This window comes from Colius striatus, chromosome 1 (genome assembly GCF_028858725.1).
Source record: "Colius striatus isolate bColStr4 chromosome 1, bColStr4.1.hap1, whole genome shotgun sequence".
NCBI classification, from domain to species: domain Eukaryota; kingdom Metazoa; phylum Chordata; class Aves; order Coliiformes; family Coliidae; genus Colius; species Colius striatus.
In genome coordinates, this window is record NC_084759.1 from 26,524,385 (window position 1) to 26,543,200 (window position 18,816).

Below are 18,816 nucleotides of genomic sequence, written 5' to 3' on the forward strand. Positions count from 1 at the left end.
AAGATTTCCCTCATGATTTAAAAAGTAAAGTGTGTTTTTTCTAAACAATTTTAGGAAGTAAAAAGATGAACTCTTAAAATATCAGACCTGGAAGTCTTGCATTTTACTAGAGTTTAATATTAAGTGTTTGCTTTTCTTTAGGATTGAAAGAAAAAGAAAAGAAGCGTGGGTAGTTACCTGTATAAATGAAATAATAATGTGTATATAACCAAATATATTTTAAGACTAAGCAAACTAAAAAATGATTGCTGCTGCTGTGACTGGATTTATTGGTTAGGTTTCTCTGCAAAGTGAAGATTATGGGAAGAATGTAAAATACTTTAATGGCTTTTTTCATATGAAGATAATTAAAGCAAAGTTTTAGTTTCCGTTTTATTTTCTTTATGAAAGATTTGTCTCTCTCTCTTGTTTGTAATAAAGCTGCCATGCTACTATCAATATTTTCAGTAAGTGTTAGATGATTTTTATCACATACTTTCAAAGAACTATAGCAAAATAAAATTATATAGCAAGTTTTAATATCAGAGCTTTGGTAGTCTTAATTTTTGTTACTGTTGAATTTACGGATTAAAAAAAACCATTCTTTAGTTGGACATGAAGGAATTATTAATTTTTTTGTTACTGACTCCTTTTAATACAGAATCTGTAAATGGATAAAATGATAAACCTGTACGTGGGGGTTTTTTTCCCTTCTTTATTGATCACTCGCCTTTTCTTCTTCGTAGCTGTTTTTTTCTTGTGATTTGTGTTTCTGTATCTTTTAACCCCAGAGCTTGTTTTATTTAATATTCTCATGCACATGTTTTTTAATATCTTATGCTTAAAATTTCAGATTGAAGCTCATTTAGATACACTTATAAATGAACAGGCTTCCTATGTGTTAACAAGAGCTGGTCTGAGTTACATATACAACTCTGTGCAGCAACACAAACAGGAACAGGTAAGCTTATATAATGTACATGTTAAGGAGATACCTGCCAACTAGAAGAATTGTGTCACTACTACTTTTGCAAGTGAAGCTTCCTCTGAAAGCCAGAACTCAGTAATATGTGTTGATTCTTCACATGGGACCAGGACTGTTAGACAAAGGCACCTTACTAGTACAGATTTCTCTTACAGTGTATATTCAGCAAGCCTAGCAGGTTTGGTATGCAGCAATCCTTCTGTACCATCAACAGGATCTATACACCACAGACATCCTGTATGTTCTCACAGTAACTGTGTAGGCAGTTCAATACACCTCAGAAAGTGCCAAGAGTCAAGCTGTCTTTAAAACAGATATTCTGAGTATATATACCACTTCCATGACACCTAGAACATATTAGACCTACAGTGCAGGCAGCATTCAGATTTCTTCCATTGCACACCATACACGGAGTGGATACCCTGCATGCAATTACTGATTAGACAATTACTGCTTTATTCTGTGAAGAAATGGTAGAATTGATTGCTCTAACTAATCTAGCACCAAGACAGTGAGATTATAAAAGTGAAAAATTCATATTTCTTAAGAGTGAGGTAGGAACTGGAATTCAGAGCTTATGCTGTTCCGTTCTTGTGAACCACAGTTGTTACGTGGTGGGTGGTAATACAGCTCCTCTTCCCTTCAACTCTGCCTCTGTCCCATAATGATCTTCTGTGAAGGGGAAGAACAGTGTTGTCTGGAAAAAACAAACCTCTGATGGAGAGCTTTAAGTTGTTTCTTCAGCCAGTAATTTTGCATAAAGTGCCCAAACTCAACAGATTTTTATGTATAAAGATGAAATAAGCGTATAAATCTGATAAATAACTCAACTTGGCTTCCTAATCAGGAGCCTACCCACTTCTAAACTCAGTTCCCGATAGACAAGAGTGGATTGTTTAATAGAATGTAGCCATTTCCATTTGTATGTGTCCAGGTGCCTGGCTACAGAGGTGATGTTTTCACAGGATTTACTAGGGGGTTAGGCACTATGGCATCGTAGTGCCAAACCAGCACAGAAGAATTAGTGGGAAGCAGACTTGGATTTTTCATGGTCACAGGACAGATGACTTGAGCTAAGTTGTCTTCTGGAACACCAAGGGGATGTGGCCAGTTTGCAATTCAGTTTTTAATCCAGTACCATTTGGAAGGATTTTTTGGAGGTTATGTTTTAATTGTGAAGTAGGAAGAAAGGGACATATTAAGAACTCAGTATTTTTATTTGTTACAGCATTTCAGCATTGATACAATGATTCAGCTTCCAAATGTTTAAGATCCTGTGGCAGGATCAAATAACATTTAACACTGAATTGATTGTAGAATTTATTATTTCTTACATTTTTCCCTGTGCTAATATGACCTTTTTTTCTTACCCTTCTTTTGCCTACTCATTCTTAGGGTCCTCTTTCAAATTTGCCAAATATGGATTCTGTGTCCCTGAAGGTTGCAATGGTAAGCATTTTACAATTTCGTACTGGTGATGATACTGTGACATGGGAAAGAATACTGTTAATTATGGGATGTAGTAGATACTCATCTAACCAGTCATAGTCTTTAAGGATAGCTAAATTACATGTCTGGGAATTCTTTCTTCATTTGTAGTAATTTGACCACTTGAAGTAATAAATACATAAATTATTTATGAACAGGGAGTAATGGAATATTAGTTTCTAAGCCTTGAGAAACAGAACTTTACTTACAAGAATGTTATCCCATGAGTCATCTTAAATTGCTAAAAGCAAATACTTAGCTCTAATTAGTTTTAATCTCGAAAGGGTTTTTTTTTTTTTTGCCTGTATGCTTTGAAATATAGGTTCTACTGTCATTTATAATTTTAATCCTAAGGCTTTGATTTTATGCAAACAGTTCAGCTAAACTCAGAATTAGGTGCCGGGCAAATGTCACAGTTCTATTTTTTAAGTTGAAAGCTACAATATGTTTTAAAATAAATTATCATCTGATACTGTTTTTCTTAGAGTATGTGAAGGCTATTTTGAATAGAGATAGCAATATCACGGTTCAGTGGGCAACAAAATATTATCTGTCACTCTTCTTGCTTAGCCAAGTTTAGCTTTATCCTGAAAGTTTAACTGTAAGTAAGGCCTGCTCATCCAGCAGTACAGGAATACCCCCCTGAAGAAAAAGATCCTTTAATTTTATTTCTTTTTAATAGAAAGGTATTATACAAATTTTCATGTTGAATCCCTCCTAATTATGTCAGTGTAGCCTGTTCAAGTTTTAAGCCAGTGATTCCTCAGCTGGTTGGATGGACAGAGCCCTGGCACAGAGCACTCAGTGGTTTACTCAGATCAGTGTGAGTTCCTAGTAGTACTTATTAATTTTGCATTTAAAATACTCTGAAATCAAACCCACATAAGTCCCATGGAACAGCCTGTTGGCTTCCTGAGATTTAAACCATGTGGAGAGAGTACTTGCAGACAGATTCACTGCCTCCCAGCTTAACTTAAAAGGCTTCCAGGTCCCAGCCTTTTAAATTGTTCATATGTGCTTCTAGTAAAGTCCATACCTCTTGCTCAGCTGAAGCTCCTTTGCTTTCCAAATGAGGGCAGATAACTCCAAAAAGTTAATTCTTGATAACTGTGAGTGACTTCATTAGTCATGTGTGCTCACTTTTTGCACGTTTAAATGATGGATGGGTGTGGATTTTTGTGTTTACCATCTGGAGAAGATTGATCCAGTGTTCAGGAAGGTTGCTATCATTAGATAGAGTTGCCAAGGGCCTTGCCTCTGGGTAATTCCAAGGGTAGAGATCATACAGCTTTTCTGGGTAACCTATTCAGTGTTTGATGACACTACTTGTGAGAATTTTTCTTATTATTATCTAATCAGAATTTTCCTTGGTGTAATATATATTCCTTTTCACTTATAAGAAGACCTGGCTCCATCTTCTCTATAGTCACCCATTTGATTACAGAACCGTAGAATGGCTTGGATTGGAAGGGGCCTTTAAAAACCATCTAGTCCAATCTCCCTGCCATGGGCAGGAACACCTTCCAGTAGATCAGATTGCTCAAAGCACCATCCAGCCTGGCCTTCAACACCTCCAAGTTTGCAAATGCGGCATCCACAACTTCTCTGATAGATAGTTGAAGATGAGTAATGTTCTTTGTTAGTGTTTTCCTCTCCAAACTATTAGAATCAAAGCACTCACTGTATGAGGAAGGAGAAGTAGGTCCAGAAGCAGTTTGAGGAGCCTGAACTAGGTCCCTTGCTCTTGTTTTTCCCAACATAACTGCTCATTAGATTATTAAGCAATGTCTCCCTGCCAAAAAGTAAAAAGAAAAATGTAAAAAGAAACATGCAACATGTCTAACTTGGACTAGATTTCTGTCTGGAAGCTACAGGATTCCTTATACTACTGTATTCCTTCTGCACTGCGTAGACTAAATCTCATGTTCAGAGGTGCATACACACATACACCAGCTGCATGGGAAACTTAGATGGGCAGTTACGGAAGCTGGATTCTCATTTGCCCCTCCACCTGTACACCTCAGAGTCATAGAATCACAGAATGGTAGGGGTTGGAAGGGACCTTTAGAGATCATCTAGTCCAAGCCCCCTGCAGAAGCAGGGTCACCTAGATCAGGTCGCACAGGAACATGTCGAGACAGGTCTTAAAGACCTCCAAGGAAGGAGACTCCACAACCCCTCTGGGCAGCCTGTTCCAGGGCTCCCTCACCTGAACAGTGAAATAGTTTTTTCTTACATTTAAGTGGAACTTTTTGTGTTCCAGCTTCATCCCATTACCCCTTGTCCTGTTGCTAGCTGCTATAGAAAAAAGGATGTCCCAACCTCCTGACACCCACCCTTTAGATATTTATAATGTTAATAAGATCTCCACTCAATCTCCTCTTCTCCAGACTAAACAGCCTCAGTTCCCACAGCCTTTCCTCATATGAAAGATGTTCCATTCCCCTGATCATCAAACTTAGAATTTTGGTGACATAGGTGCTAAAGATAGATGTTTCCTTTGGACTATTGAGTTTTTTCTTGAACATTTGTAGATGATGTTAAGCTCTATTTTAAATATCTAAAAAGAGAATTTTTTTTCAAGTAAGGTGACATTTTAATGTAATCAGTTCTCAGAGATGGATGTTTTTACCTATTTTCATTTAGCAGCAAGTTCTTAATTCATTGCTCTCATATTTTGCTCCTCCCCACCCCTAGGCTCAGTTTGATCGCTATTTGTCTGCTCCAGATAGTCTGTTAATGTCCCAGCTGAATTTCCTTCTGAGTGCCACTGTGAAGTAAGTACCTTACCTTTGAATTTCTATTATGCCTGCATAATGGTCAGAAAGATGAATTTGATTAGGTTTTAGTGGATCGTGATGAGAATTCAAGTTGTCAGCTGTGATCAGATTTATATTGTCTGTCAGGTCTCAATTCAGTTTTGTACTGACCCTCTTCTTTTTGAACAAAAGCAATGAGGAATATGTAATTCTGTACCTTTCTGAAGCACTTACTCCTGATTTAACAGTCACCGTCAAAATGAGTTCATTTCATCCATTTTAAATATGTTCACTTTGTCATCAGTTGGGTTTTTTTTTGTTGCTTCAGTTGTAAATTGTTTTAGAACTGTTTTGTAAGCATTCCAAAGACAAATGAAATGCACAATTCTTGGCTCAGGATTTCTTTTATCCCCACTGCTCTGTCAGGTCTAGAATTTTCAGCTTCTTGTCTTCTGCTGTAGAGTATTGGCATTCTGTCTCATTGACAATTGTGCTGAGATTACTTTTTTCCTAATACAGTGTAGGTTTAGTGATTTCTTCTTGGAAGTCTGGAAGTGAGGACTTTATTATCTTTTGTTTTTTGAATGTAAGTGAACCTCTAAAGTTAGGGAAGGTGCCACGAATTTCTTTCCAATTAAATGTGAACCATATGAAGAAATTTTGTAGTACTTAAACTCAGAGATTTGTATATTGCACTGATCAAAAACTTTCCTCGACATGGTTTTTTATGGTCTTGTGAAGAATGCAGGTTATAGAAGACACCAGAAATTGAGACCAGCACATCACCTTATATGTAATGCAGCAGTGTTTGGAGTCTCATCACTACTACTTGTCCTCAGCAGGAGTGTATTACAGCATCTTTCAATTAGAAGATTACATATGTCAAGGGAAAAATATTTACTGTTGGGAAGGTATTAGAACAGAATAAATACCAGTTGGAAGGGACCTACAGTGATCAGCTAGTCCAGCTCACATTCTCCTCATCCAAAGACTTGCCCTATACCTTTTGTGTGGCTTGGCATGGCGGATGTTGGTGCTTCTCAGTAGTTGACTGGGTCTTATTGCTGAGGTTACCAGCAGAACTGACCCTGTTGTGTAACAGTTGTTCTGCTCCAGTACAGATCACACAAGGTAGCCTAAGCAGTAATGTCAACGAAGCATTGCAACTTCTGCTTCTAGGTGTCAAGCTATCAAACCTGTATTTTAGCTCTTGGTATTGTTTTTTTAATGTAGGTCTATTTAAAAATTGTAATAACAGTAAATGTGTTTTGAAAGCCTCAATTTTTCACTGCTAAGACAGAAGCAATTTCTCAAAGGTGGACTTTATGCTACCATGAAGACTCAGGTACAGGGAAATTGCTTTGACTTAATAATTTCCTCTGTCAGGTGAACCAAGATAAACTAGACACGTATGCATCCTTAGCTGTATCACATTGATAAGCGTTTCAGAGCTCTCTTAGCACAATTTAAGCTGAATTCATGTTGCCTTGCAACAGTGGGCGGCTGAGAGGTGAGCCTGTCTGAGGGTGATTGCTGTAGCTGCTGCAGCTTGGGTAACATGCAGGAGTTTAACCTGCTGTAACAGGTCAGGTTCTGCTCTGAATTAAACCCCTTCTCCCCTCAAATCTGTTAGCTCCTTAGCCTTCAAACAAATACCTTTAAACACAAGGAATCCTTCTGAAGTTGATACCTGTTTACAGAGATGCATGCATGTAGAATCAGGGTCTTACTAGACAATATTTTTTTGTAGTAAATAAATCTGGAAGTTCTAAAGTTTCTCAAAATTCAAGCAAAACATTTAACGTTTAAAATTATCTACTATAATTTTAGCCTCTGGCTGTAGTAGTTGCAATTTTCAAGTTAGTTTTGCAGACACTTGATGTCAATTTTGAAGATGCCTTCCATGAAATCACATATTTGTGATCCACTGTTCCAGCAGTTGAGCTGGAACCCAGGAGTTCTTTGATTCTCCAAGTCAGGCCACATGCTTTTGGTAAGGGACCAGTGTATTATATACTCTCTGGCAATATCATTTAACCTTTGCAAGTAAAGAACGTTCCTTCCAATGTTTGCCTGTGCATGCTCCTGTCTCTCAAATTCTTTTCCTCATTTAAAAAGTTTTAAGCCATTTCTTTGTGTTTTCTTGGTCTCGAAGAGCTCTTTGCATTTGTGTCGGATCACAGAAACTGAATGCTGGCATTACTATTTTTAGCAAGTGCTGCCATTTGTGTTAGTGATAAAATGTATCATGTTGTTATGGCAACTGAAATCCTAATGTACTGATTAATGACACTGACATTATGTGATGGAAAGACTCGTTTGATGCTGTTCAATCCTCTGGAATATTTTAATGAACTTTTTCTTTTAATTTAGTATTATTTGGTGCAATACACTTAATTTTCTACAAATTCTGTGTGCGATGCTGTCTTAAAAGATTGTCATGTTACACTAGCTTAGTGATCCCACACTGTGTTCAGAGACAGTTGTTTTACCTGAGCACCTTGAATATATTCCCTTCACAATAGTGCTTCTGAATTTGCTATTCTGAGGCCAGTCTGTTTTTCAGATATGCTAATAATCCAGTAATACTGGCAGTTGATCCTTTTTTATTGAAAACCTGGATACTTTGCATCAGATTTTAGAAGATCCTTTGTCATATCCTAGACATTTGGCTCTGAATCTTCTTTCTCATAGCTTCTGATTCTTAGTATTTCCTGAAAAGACGAAATTCTACGCACTTGTTCGTTGAGGTTTTTTACACTTGCCAGTTCCCAACAGCTGTCAAATTCAGCCCTGATTTTAGCAGGTTCAGCTGTGGTATCTTTGTTCCTTTGCTCAACATTGCAGCCAGGCTGACTCTGGGTTTGTGGTTACCTTGGTTTCCTCATCTTCTCCTGGTATTCCACGTGCATGGATTTGGCTGTAAAATAGTTGTAACTACTGTTTCTCATAGATAAAAATGCATCTGCAACTGTGAACACATCACCATGGTGATTAAAGTAAAATGATTCAATGGGCAATGTAAACTAAAAATATTAATTGGTCTTAAAAAAACCCCAAAACTTTCCAGTTAAATTTAGCATCCAATCTCCGTGCATTGTTACTCATTTAGATCCAGAAAAAGAACAAGATGCAGACTTCATAGCATTGTTAATAAGAGACTGTAGCAAGTTTTAAATCTCTGACAACGGTCACTTTTTGATTGATTTCGCTCTTCCTTTTGGATCGATTACGGAATCGAGTGCTGTCAAGGTACAGCGAAGAGCATATGTGTGTATTCACAAAGGTCAGACCTTTGCCTCCTACAGAAGAGGTAGAAAGTAGATCACTAAGTTTTTTCATCTTTTATAAGATGCAGGGGAGTGCAGGTGAAAAACTAATGTGTGCAGATTAAATCCTTCTGCTGGTTTTTTTCGTGTTTGCAACAATAAAGAAATTAATTTCTTGGTTATCCAGATCATATATGTAAGATTATACATGATACAAAGAGGTGAAGGAGCCTTCTTTTGTTTTAAAACTTCAAACTGTTTTCACATTTGAAATAAAAGGGCTTTTTTAATGTAACTGAGACTGATTTTAATGTGTATTTTTAGTGTGTACCTTGAGTTCCTTGTATGCAGTACAGTTATATTCCCTACAGTTTGCAAGTTATGTCTTTGTTTTATTTTTTAGAGAGCAGATAATAAAACAGTCAACAGAACTGGTCTGCAGAGCTTACAGTGAGTTATATGCAGCTGTGATGGATCCTTCAAACGAATATAAGGACCCAGAAACCATACTGCACAGATCTCCTCATCAAGTCCAGGCACTGCTTTCATAGTCTTGCTATGTTTATCAGAATCTGTAATTCTGTATTTGTTGAGTATTCGCATCACGTTATTTTTCTGGTTTGAATTTTAATGTGTAACTGTATGGTTAAAATATGTAGGAATGCAGTTTTCTTTAATCTGCTTGGCAGAAGTCTAGTCTTTCCTGTGTCTTTGAGTACCTTCTGTAAGCTGGAAAATAGAATATAGATTAAAAATTATTGTAATGTATTCCTCTAATAGAAATGGACCTTGATAATATACAATCTCTTTGAAAAGGGGAGTAAAGGAGAAAGAAGCTTTTTCCTTGCTGTACATAATCCTTTCAACTAGAGGTTGAACCAGGGTCTCTTATGACCTCACCAGTATTTTTTATTTGCTCTTTTTTTCCCTGTTTGTCACTATTTTCTCAGCCTACCATCAGTAAACACTGATAACTGTAGTTTCAGTACAACTAATATACTTTGAATGTCTCAAGTTCATCACTTGTACATTTCATAAATAATTTCAGAGTATTGGATGGTATTTTCCAAATCCTGTTTATTACATCTGTGGGGCAAAATCTGTATGTCCTTTTTTGGAATCAGTTGTCATCGTGGCTAGTTCTGGTACTTTCTGTAAGGAAAAGAAATATTTGAACTATAGGCATATACATAACCTGGAACTTAAAGCATTAAGCTATTTGTATAGTTTTCTTTTATGGAAGGATTTTGTTCTAGTGCAACTGTTTGTAGAAATCCTGATATCAGTTAAAACTTGATGATTTCTTAAGGCTGGGACCAGAAACAACCCAGATTAGGAAAATGGTTTGCACAGCAATATGGCCTTTCTTCCTTCACATGTGCTTTTCAGTTTGGCTTCTTTTTAAGTACAGAAAAGGCCCTTCTGCTCTAGTACAAGTGTTTATTCAGCTAACAACCCACCAAGAAATTTTCTTGGTGCATATGTCTGCAGTGGCACCCCTAAACGTTATCATGAAGTTCACCTGTGGCTGCCACAGGTTGTCCTGGGAATGTGGGTGGAATTGCTGGGATGTGTAGTTGTTGGAAGCTGATGTGTAGAAAGCTGTGAGGGAAGATTTCATTTCTTTCCTCTTTCGGTGCAAAGCTGAAGCTGCTCTCTGTAGAAACCCTAGTTATATAGACTGTTACGGTTTATGGGACCTTTGCTTCCAGCAAAAGAAGAACACAAGTAGGACACTTGTTCTCTGTTGGGCCTTGTGGTAATTTTCTGCAAATCTCTTAAACGTGTTTTTCTTTTAGGAAAGGTTTGTTATAGAGAAACCTTCAGGAATCCAAAAATTAGCAAAAGGAATTTGAGACCTTTTGGGGTTCCATTTTTTTTGTTTGCTTGGGTGTTTTTAAAAGATTATTTAAACTGTTTCATTGGAAACGTTTCACTTTTGTTTTTTCCCTCTGTTGTTGTATGGGTGCTGCACAGTTATTACATTTGCCTGAGTTTCCACTCATATGAGATGTGACTTCTTGATATAAATCAAGGGGGAGGTGAGCAGTCATTCATATTGAATAACTTTCATATTTTATTTTTATAAGTAATAATATTCTCCATATAAAATATATACTTAGTGGCAGCCAAGTCTGCAGTTTAGTGTATGTCTGCAAAAGAGCAAGAAAGAGAGAAGAGCAGCAGCAATACATTTTAGTTTTTGGAAAACTCATTATACAAGAGATACCCAGTATACTCAGAAATCAGCTTCCTTGGTAATTCCACAATAAAGCAATAGCTCCTTTTCCACATAGGCATAATTTCTTGGTAGAATAGAAAAGGATTTGAAAGTGTAAGTCTCCCTGGAGTTCTTGGATCAGGCGTAAATTCTTCTGTAAGCATAAATGTTAGATTTGTTCTGTTTAAAAACTTGAGATCTGTAAGAAGAAGCTTAGAAAAGCTCTAATGGAAAATTATGCTTTTTTTACTAGGTGAGGCATTTTAAATGACTCAGATTTTACATTACTATACTATGTATTCAGAAGGCTGTTCATTGTTGTTTAATAATGTTAATATTGCTTAATATGCCTATAATTATTATCTAATATGTGAAAATTACATCAGTTGTGAAAGGATTATAAATTAGCTTGTTATTAGATTAACATACTCATAAGAGTGAACTTTTTCCTGGAATTGCACTCAACCTCAGTCTCCAATAATCAGTCTGTAGTTTGCATGAGGATTAGTAAGGAGTCACTTCCTATCTTTGAGTCCACGTAGAGACTTACCCGTGATTTTATCTTCATTTAATAAAAATGCAAAAGCTACAGAAGTGGTAACTTGTAAAATTAAAGTCAATCACTAATTTGGGTCTGTGCAATTAATGTAAATGCCAAAGGGTCACAAATGAGAGAGAATGTCAATAAAGGCATTTGATTTACTGACTTATGTCTTTCACGTTGTTATTTCCTCTTGCTTGCTTTCCAAAGGGAAGGAAAAGGTTAGATTTTGACCTGCCTTTTCTAGCTTAGCATCTGTGATGCTTTTATTTTTGCAGATTCCCAGGATTTCCTCATGGGGAGCTGTGAAGCTGCAGCCCTCCAGTCGCTCGATTGGATGGACGACCCATAAGCACTGCAGTGAACGGAATCATTCTGGGTGTTGGGGCCGGGCCCATACTCAGACGGGTGCTGCAGGTCTGACCTGAGTGTCACGGTGATGAGGAGGTGCTGAGGTACAGAATCACAGAATGGTGGGAATTGGAAGGAGCCTCTGGAGATCATCCAGTCTAAAGCAGGTTCCCCTCGATGAGGCTGTCAGCCAATGCTTCTGCCATTGGTGCCTAACACTGTAATGTGGAGGAGCACACCTTCAAGGAGTGAGGCCCTTGCTCCGTGCTGGCAGCACCATGCTGGGGAGGGGTGGATGAGGGGAGATGCTAGGGAGGGCTGGATGAAGAGAGATGCTGGGGAGTGCTGAGTGAAGAGAGATGCTTGGGAGGGCTGGATGAGGAGAGCTGCTTGGGTACTGCATACAGCAGGCAGTGCTCTTGGTGTTGGGCGCTAGCAGCCCAGTGCTGAGAGCAGATGTGTGAAAGGCCACTTTTTGCATTGTATGACACAAAGAGCACTTTTGTTGGAAAGGAGAGAGCTGGGTTCTGGGCCAAAGGAGTTTGGAATTGACATCTCCCACCTTTCTGGAGAGCACTCAAATCCTTGACTGCTGTGTAGAGGAGATGGGGCAGCTGTTTGTTCTCTCTACTTTAGCTGCTCTGCATAAATCAATGCAAAAGATGGGAGACGTGAGATAGAGTAAGCAAGGAGGAATTTGCCCCTGTGGCATGTATGTGAGGACCTTATCTTTGACCTCCAATACATGAGTTGCCGAAACAGAATCGAGAGCCCCAGGACTTTGCCCACAGAGTAGCCATCAAATGCCAAGCTAGGGAGATTGGTTTGACTTGGACCCAGGGTTTTTCAGCCACCAGCCACACTGGTGACACTGCCTCTCTCTTCAATCTTGTGTGTACAATTTTCCCCTTGCCTCTTTATAAATCTGCACACCTCCATGGAAATAAAGCATAAGGTTGAATCGTAGCAGGCACACAGCAGCCCAGCCACAGGTATCTTTTTTGTTTTCTAGTGTACAAAAAGAGAAGCTTAAGGAGGTTTGGAAAGGTGATAATACATTTGTTTTTGCAGTGTTTCAGAGCACTCCTCCCTATCCTCTGAGATGTATGACTCTGGCTCTGTAGTTTGCCTGTTAATAGGCTCAGCTGTAATTATTTTTATTAAAGTTTTTGAAATATGTGTTGGAAGAAAATAGTTGCAGAACCACTAAACTTTTCCATTCATTTAACAAGCTCTAGCTGTTCTTTGATGCCTCTGCTCCCCTTGCTGAGTCACTGTGCAGGCAACCCAGCAGGTGGGAAGCTTGTCAAATTGTGAAAATTAAACGAAGGGGTTAGACATATTTCCATGAGTAAAACACACCCTCCAGAAGCAACACAGACACGGGTGTGTGTTTGAAATCCACCGCCACCTGCTTCTGAGGGAAAAGTGCAGAAAGAGAGAAAGAAAGAGATTTGTTGGTGATCAGGGCGTCCATCCAAAACAGCCATGGTAGGGTTAGATGCCATAAATCGGTGTTGTGTTGGAATAGTTCAGAGAAGCTATGAAATGCAAACTGGTAGTGGAAGTAGTGGTAGTATAAAAGGTGTGTCATTCAACTGAGCTCTCTCACATAGTGGATTTACTTGCTCAATGTTTCTAGAACCTCTGCATCTTTTCCCCACCGCTCAAGCCCTTTGCAAAGTAAACTTCAAGACAATCCTGCAGCTCCTGCTCCAATTCTAACCCTTGGGCCATTTGGAGTAAAATGAGATGCTTTGAGTCACGCAGTGGCATACAAAGCAGTAGTTGAACTCTGAGACAGCTTGAAAGAATTTCAAAAGATGGGAAATGAATGTAACTTGAACTCGGGTATTTGTCCTGAAGGGTGCAAGAGGGAATGACCTTTGTGGGGGGGTCTCTCCAGCATGCTCCAGTCTGCTGCATGATGGTAGGAAGCCAACTTCAGCTTTTCAGAATCAAGCTGCTTAGAAAAAAAAAAATGTTTTTTCAGGCATTTTAAAGGTGATGCATGTGCTCCTGTGCTGCAGTGAAGCAGGAGTTCGCTGCCTAGCTGGGTTGCTGGGCTGGGGCTCCACTGGGCATGTTCACACCAGCACAGGAAAGGTGGTGACCAAATGATCAAAAGGTGGGTGAACCTCTTGTTGCACAAAGGTCCTCTAGTACTCCAGCTCCCTGCGCCCTGGAGTGAAGAGCCACTTTGTGTAGAGATAGTGTAGAGCTGAAGGAAACCCAGAACATTGCTTCTGTCTTGGTCCTTGACTAACTGCTCATCCCTTCAAAGGTACGATGTGGGTAAATCTTCAGTAATCTGCAGAACCCTCTAGTGCAAAACTATGGAATAACAATGTGCAAAGGAGCCTTTACACCTGAAAATGTACACTTACCCCTTATGTACATTACTGTAAATACCTCATGTACATTAAGGCCTAAATTAGCTTAAAACCTCTCATGCTATAGTTATCCCCCAGACTTTGCATACAATGAAAAGATGAACAACAAATACTTTTCCCTTTACAGAAAAAAAAAGTTCATTTTTGCTACCTTGCTTTAAGGACCCCATGATCAAGCAAGATACGGCTGAGAAATGTTTGATAGGTTACTGCAGAGCAGCTGACAAAAAAGAAAGAGACTGTTGCATGTTTCATATTCAGACAATGAAGCTTTCATTTGCTGCCTAGTTCACAGATGTGGCATTGTCAAATTGCAGGAAAATGCCTGGCAGACTGTATCATCGACTATATTTAGGGAGGGAAAAAATTCAGAACACACTATTTATAGAAGCCACACAAATAAGCACAGAGTTCTTATCAGCCAAAGATAACATTAGTCGTGATTTATCAAAGTAATCTTTATTTTATGGAAAGTGGATAATAGGGTGTAATTTAATCCTTTGTGAATGTAATGTATATTTCAAAGGGTTCTTTTTTGTCAATAAAACCATTTGTTGTACTTGTTAAACTAATTAGTCTTGTTGCTGTTGCTCATGACAGGATAAAAGACTCCCGTTAACGAAAAGAGGGAGGAGAAGACGGGTTCAAAAGTTTCTGAAAGATTTTGTGCTCCTTGCCAGCCAGTTTTCTGATTAAAACAGGTTTCGCCTCTTGCTGTGGATGAGAGTTTGTGCAGATGATATATTCTCCTTTTTTAATTCCAAAATGGATTACCCCCAAAGTTCACCTTCTCTCTGGGCATTTCATGTGATGCTACAGGCATCAGGGGCTCCTCTGGCCTCTGCAGGGCCTGATGCGGGCAGAGGCTGTGCTGGCTGACCCGTGGCCCAGCGCCCGTGGGGAGGGAGATGGCCCTGGACACTTCTACTTGCTCCTTGCATTTTTTCCACCATGTGCCAACATGTTCCAGGAGTCTCACAAAAGAGTAAAAAGGAAGGAAAAGAGAGCTGCCTGGATGCATCCTGTGTGGGTCCCTGTCCGTCCGTGTGCCCTTCTGCCCAGGGGCAGAGCGCAGGGCTGAAGCTGTGCCGAGTCTTGGCTCTGCAAGAGGCCTCAACAGCAGTGCCAGCCTGGAGGCAGGACATGAGCTCATTCTCTGGATCTGCAGTTGACCTTGAAAGATCCGAATCAGAAGTGGGTAAGAGTCAAAAGAGGACACATGTTTTATTATCTTGTTTTTTTAACTAGTGTTTTTGGTGTCCTTGCTTGTAGCCTAGCAGCCTCATGAACTTTCAATAGGAATTTACAAATGGTTTTCAGAAGATGAGTCTTAAAAGACTGGCTAAGCTCTTAAAGATCCTTTGCCCTTAGAAATTACTCAGAAAACACCCCTCAGAAGGACTAAGTTATGGGGAAGTACTTAAAGCTCTAGTTCCTGCTGTATGTATCAGTTCTGAATGGTCATCCATGTTCCTTGATTCTTCCTGTATGCTCCATTTTAGAAAGTGTCCAAATACAACATTTCTAATCCTGAATTACCATACCAACCTAATTTCAAATATCTTCAAATCTCCTGGACACAGAGATGGGAAACAGCCTTGGTCATGCTTCCAGCTCCCATGGCCCCACTAGAGAGGTCATGGAGCAGATCTGCCCTTTCCTGCCCTTCCCCACCTTGCTTCAAGGACACCTGCCTGCTTCAGCAGGATACACTTGTCTGTCTTCGCAAAGGGCAGTGCTTAGCCACACTGTCCTGAGCACAGCTTACAGCTTGGGGTAGGTCTCTTTGGCTCCTTGACTGAAAAGAACTAACAGGCAAATTGCCAAACAAGCCACTTGGTGTGTGCAGATGAAATATAGCCTTTACTTCAGCAAATACTGAGTCAGAAGCTTGGATGGTGTGGCCAGCCGTTCTGCCTTTGGGTCGGGTGGCCCTGCTGTTCTATAACTAAATACTGTTGGAACAACAAACATTTATCCCTATGAGAATCCATCCCCACCTGTGCTTCGGGTCTGGTGCTCTGGTCCGCAACAGCAGAGTGGACTCTATGTCTCCTTACAGCAGCCCTGCTGGTGCTGCCAGGAGGAGTCTGCATGCCTCAGGGACTTCCAGGACAGCCACCCAAGCAAATGCCAGGAGAAGATAAGCTTGGCAGCACTTGCACTTGGAAAGGGCTCTGAATCTGAGGATGTTATAGCAATGTTGCCCTCTCTTTGATTTCAGTAATAATTTATACTTGAAAACGCTCTTGAACTCTTTGGATTGTTTATAAAATACACCAGTTCCTTCCAATCCGCTTCCTGGGGCTTTCTTGGCAGCACACAGGAATACCACATCACTGATAAAAATGTGTTAGCTTTCTGCTTAAATGGAATCAGTTTGGAGGTCCTTGGATTTTTATTTTTTATGCCTAGAATGGCAAAATGACTGAAAACTGCCAGCCATATCCTGAGCTGCATCCAAAGCAGCGTGGGCAGCAGGTCAAGGGAGGGGATTCTGCCCCTCTACTCTGGTCACGTGAGACCCCACCTGCAGTACTGCATCCAATTCTGGAGTTCCCAACACAAGAAGGACATGGAGCTGTTGGAGTGAGTCCAGAGGAGGCCACAGAGATGATCAGAGGGCTAGAGCACCTCTGCTGTCAAGATAGGCTGAGAGAGTTGAGGTTATTCAGCCTGGAGAAGAGAAGGCTCCAGGGGGATCTTAGAGCAGCTTCCCACTACTTAAAGGGACCTACAAGAAAGTCAGAAAGGGACTTTTTACAAGGGTCTGTAGTGCTAGGACAAGGGGTAATGGCTTTAAACTGAAAGAAAGGAAGTTTAGATTAGACGTAAGGAAGAAATTCTTCACTGTGAGAGTGGTGTGGCTCTGGCACAGGTTGCCCAGAGAGGTGATGGATGCCCCATCCCTGGCAGTGTTCAAGGCCAGGTTGGATGGGGCTTCGAGCAACCTAGTCTGGAGGAAGGAGTTCCTGCCCATGGCAGGGAGGTTGTACTAGATGGTCTTTAAGGTCCCTTCCAACTCAAACCATCTGTTGTTGTACGATTCTCTGAACTGTTTTACAAAGACCATATGTGTTAGACTGCCATGTGAGGATTGCTGCCAGTTACTCCTTGTTCTTCCAGTGAGAAGAGGTGTCAGGCTATTTTCAAACCACCTTCTTTGGGTATGTGGCCCAGGTATGGTAAAGGCTGACCATAAAATTCTGTCTATGGCTCAGAGTAATGCAGAGCACTTACAGAGTGGATTCTGGCAAGTCAATGGAGAGACCTAGGTGGCTCCTGGAGGCCTCTGAAGGGTGACATTTTGGATCCTTAAGACAGTGAATCTGTTTTTCAGGTGGCAGTATCATCAGAGCCGCTGTGGTTACATGGTGAGGAACACTGTACAAAGTACAAGCTCCTTCTGCCACTCCAAATTTCGTTCAGGGAGGAGTTGTTGTGCCACAGCAGATTTTGTAGTGGATCATGTTCTTACACCTCCAAAGGCTTTCAGTCATTTACTATACGTCTTTTCCTCAGCTGGACACAAAGGACCTTGGAAAAAGACCTATGCCATGCATTTTCCACAGTATTGTATTCCCATGGTTTTCTGATGTAGCCCAGAAAGTCCTGCTGAGTCCCAAACGGAGACCACAGGACAGCAGAGACAAAAGTGAGCTTTCTGGAAGTGGGTACAGTGGGAGCAGTGAGTCTGCCAGGCATCACAACCCAAATCCCCGGCCAAGAGGGCTGTGGTAGGACACAGGCTTGGGACTCCAGCTGATTGCTGCCATGAGGCTGTACTTTTCCCCACAGTTCCCCTTTTCCTTGCAAGGATTACACACTGCTGAAGCAAGTGGCTACAAACAAAATGCAGCCGTCACTGCGTACCTGTGTGTGTCCAACTGCCTCCCTGACTGCGAAAGCAGAGCAGAGAGGGGGAGAAAGAGGGAGAGGGAGGTGTTCAGCACACATATAAATGCAGAATCTGCTCCAATAATCCTACTGGGCAGAGGAGAACAGGGGCCTTACTTTTCAGCGTTCATTTTTATCTCAACACTGAATGATGTGGCTTTTAGTTGAGGGAATCGATACAGACTGCAGAGAGTTGCGGAAAGGTGAGATGTGGTGTTTTTTGCCAGGATTTTTTCTGTCCTGCAGAACCCTGCGCTGTCTTTCGTAAACAGGTGAGGAGGTGTCTGTGGTTGTGAACATGTTCTTCCTTTTTCTTCTTGGAAATCCACTCTCAAATAGTCCAGAACATTGGATAAACTGGTGCTAATGAAATAAAAGTGTTTATTAGGTTACACAACGGTATGCAGTGGCTTAGGGGACAAAGTCAAATATTTACTCAGGCTAACTTTAGGAGAGAAAACAGCCAGAGGAATCACAAGTGAAACAACTGAAAATCTAAACTTCATCTGTCAGGAAGATTTGTAAGTTAAATAGGGAAGTAAATAATACAAGGGTGTATGTGGAGAATACAAGGGTGTTGTGTGGAGAGCAATTAATTTTTTCCTGACTCTCCATTGCTGGTCTCTGCAGTTAACACTTTCCCTCGAACCACTCACTACATAATTGAACTCTGGCATCAACTCTGCAAAGTTCTTCAGTGTACAATTAAGACCAACTGATTTTATGGGAACATAAACATGTAGTTAACTTTAAGTCCAAGAGGGGCCTGAGACAGCACTTGTTGAGGGCATAGCTCCCAGCATAGAACTTGGGTGCTGAGAGATGGCTGCAACTGAAGCTGGAGAACTAACATACTTCTGGTCAAAGACTGACTATCACAAATGTGCTCAGAAGAAAACTTGTAATCCAGCTCTCTCCATGGAGAAGACTACT

At 40.3% G+C, this 18,816-nt stretch overlaps 1 protein-coding gene across 3 annotated transcripts in view; it reads left to right on the forward strand.

Annotated features, from left to right (window-relative positions):
* COG6 (component of oligomeric golgi complex 6) overlaps positions 1-15,184 on the forward strand; it is a 62,590-nt gene extending 47,406 nt beyond the window's left edge. For 2 of the 3 annotated variants that reach the window (XM_061994107.1, XM_010199000.2), the window contains exons 16-19: positions 833-940; positions 2,360-2,413; positions 5,150-5,229; positions 8,884-11,407. In XM_061994107.1, the coding sequence (XP_061850091.1) occupies positions 833-940; positions 2,360-2,413; positions 5,150-5,229; positions 8,884-9,031 (390 nt within the window). In that variant the 3' untranslated portion in view covers positions 9,032-11,407. Of the gene's footprint in view, positions 1-832; positions 941-2,359; positions 2,414-5,149; positions 5,230-8,883; positions 11,408-11,520; positions 11,698-13,586 lie in introns of those variants that run through there. The other variant, XR_009818524.1, reaches the window with a different exon arrangement.
* Positions 15,185-18,816: the final 3,632 nt, after the last annotated feature.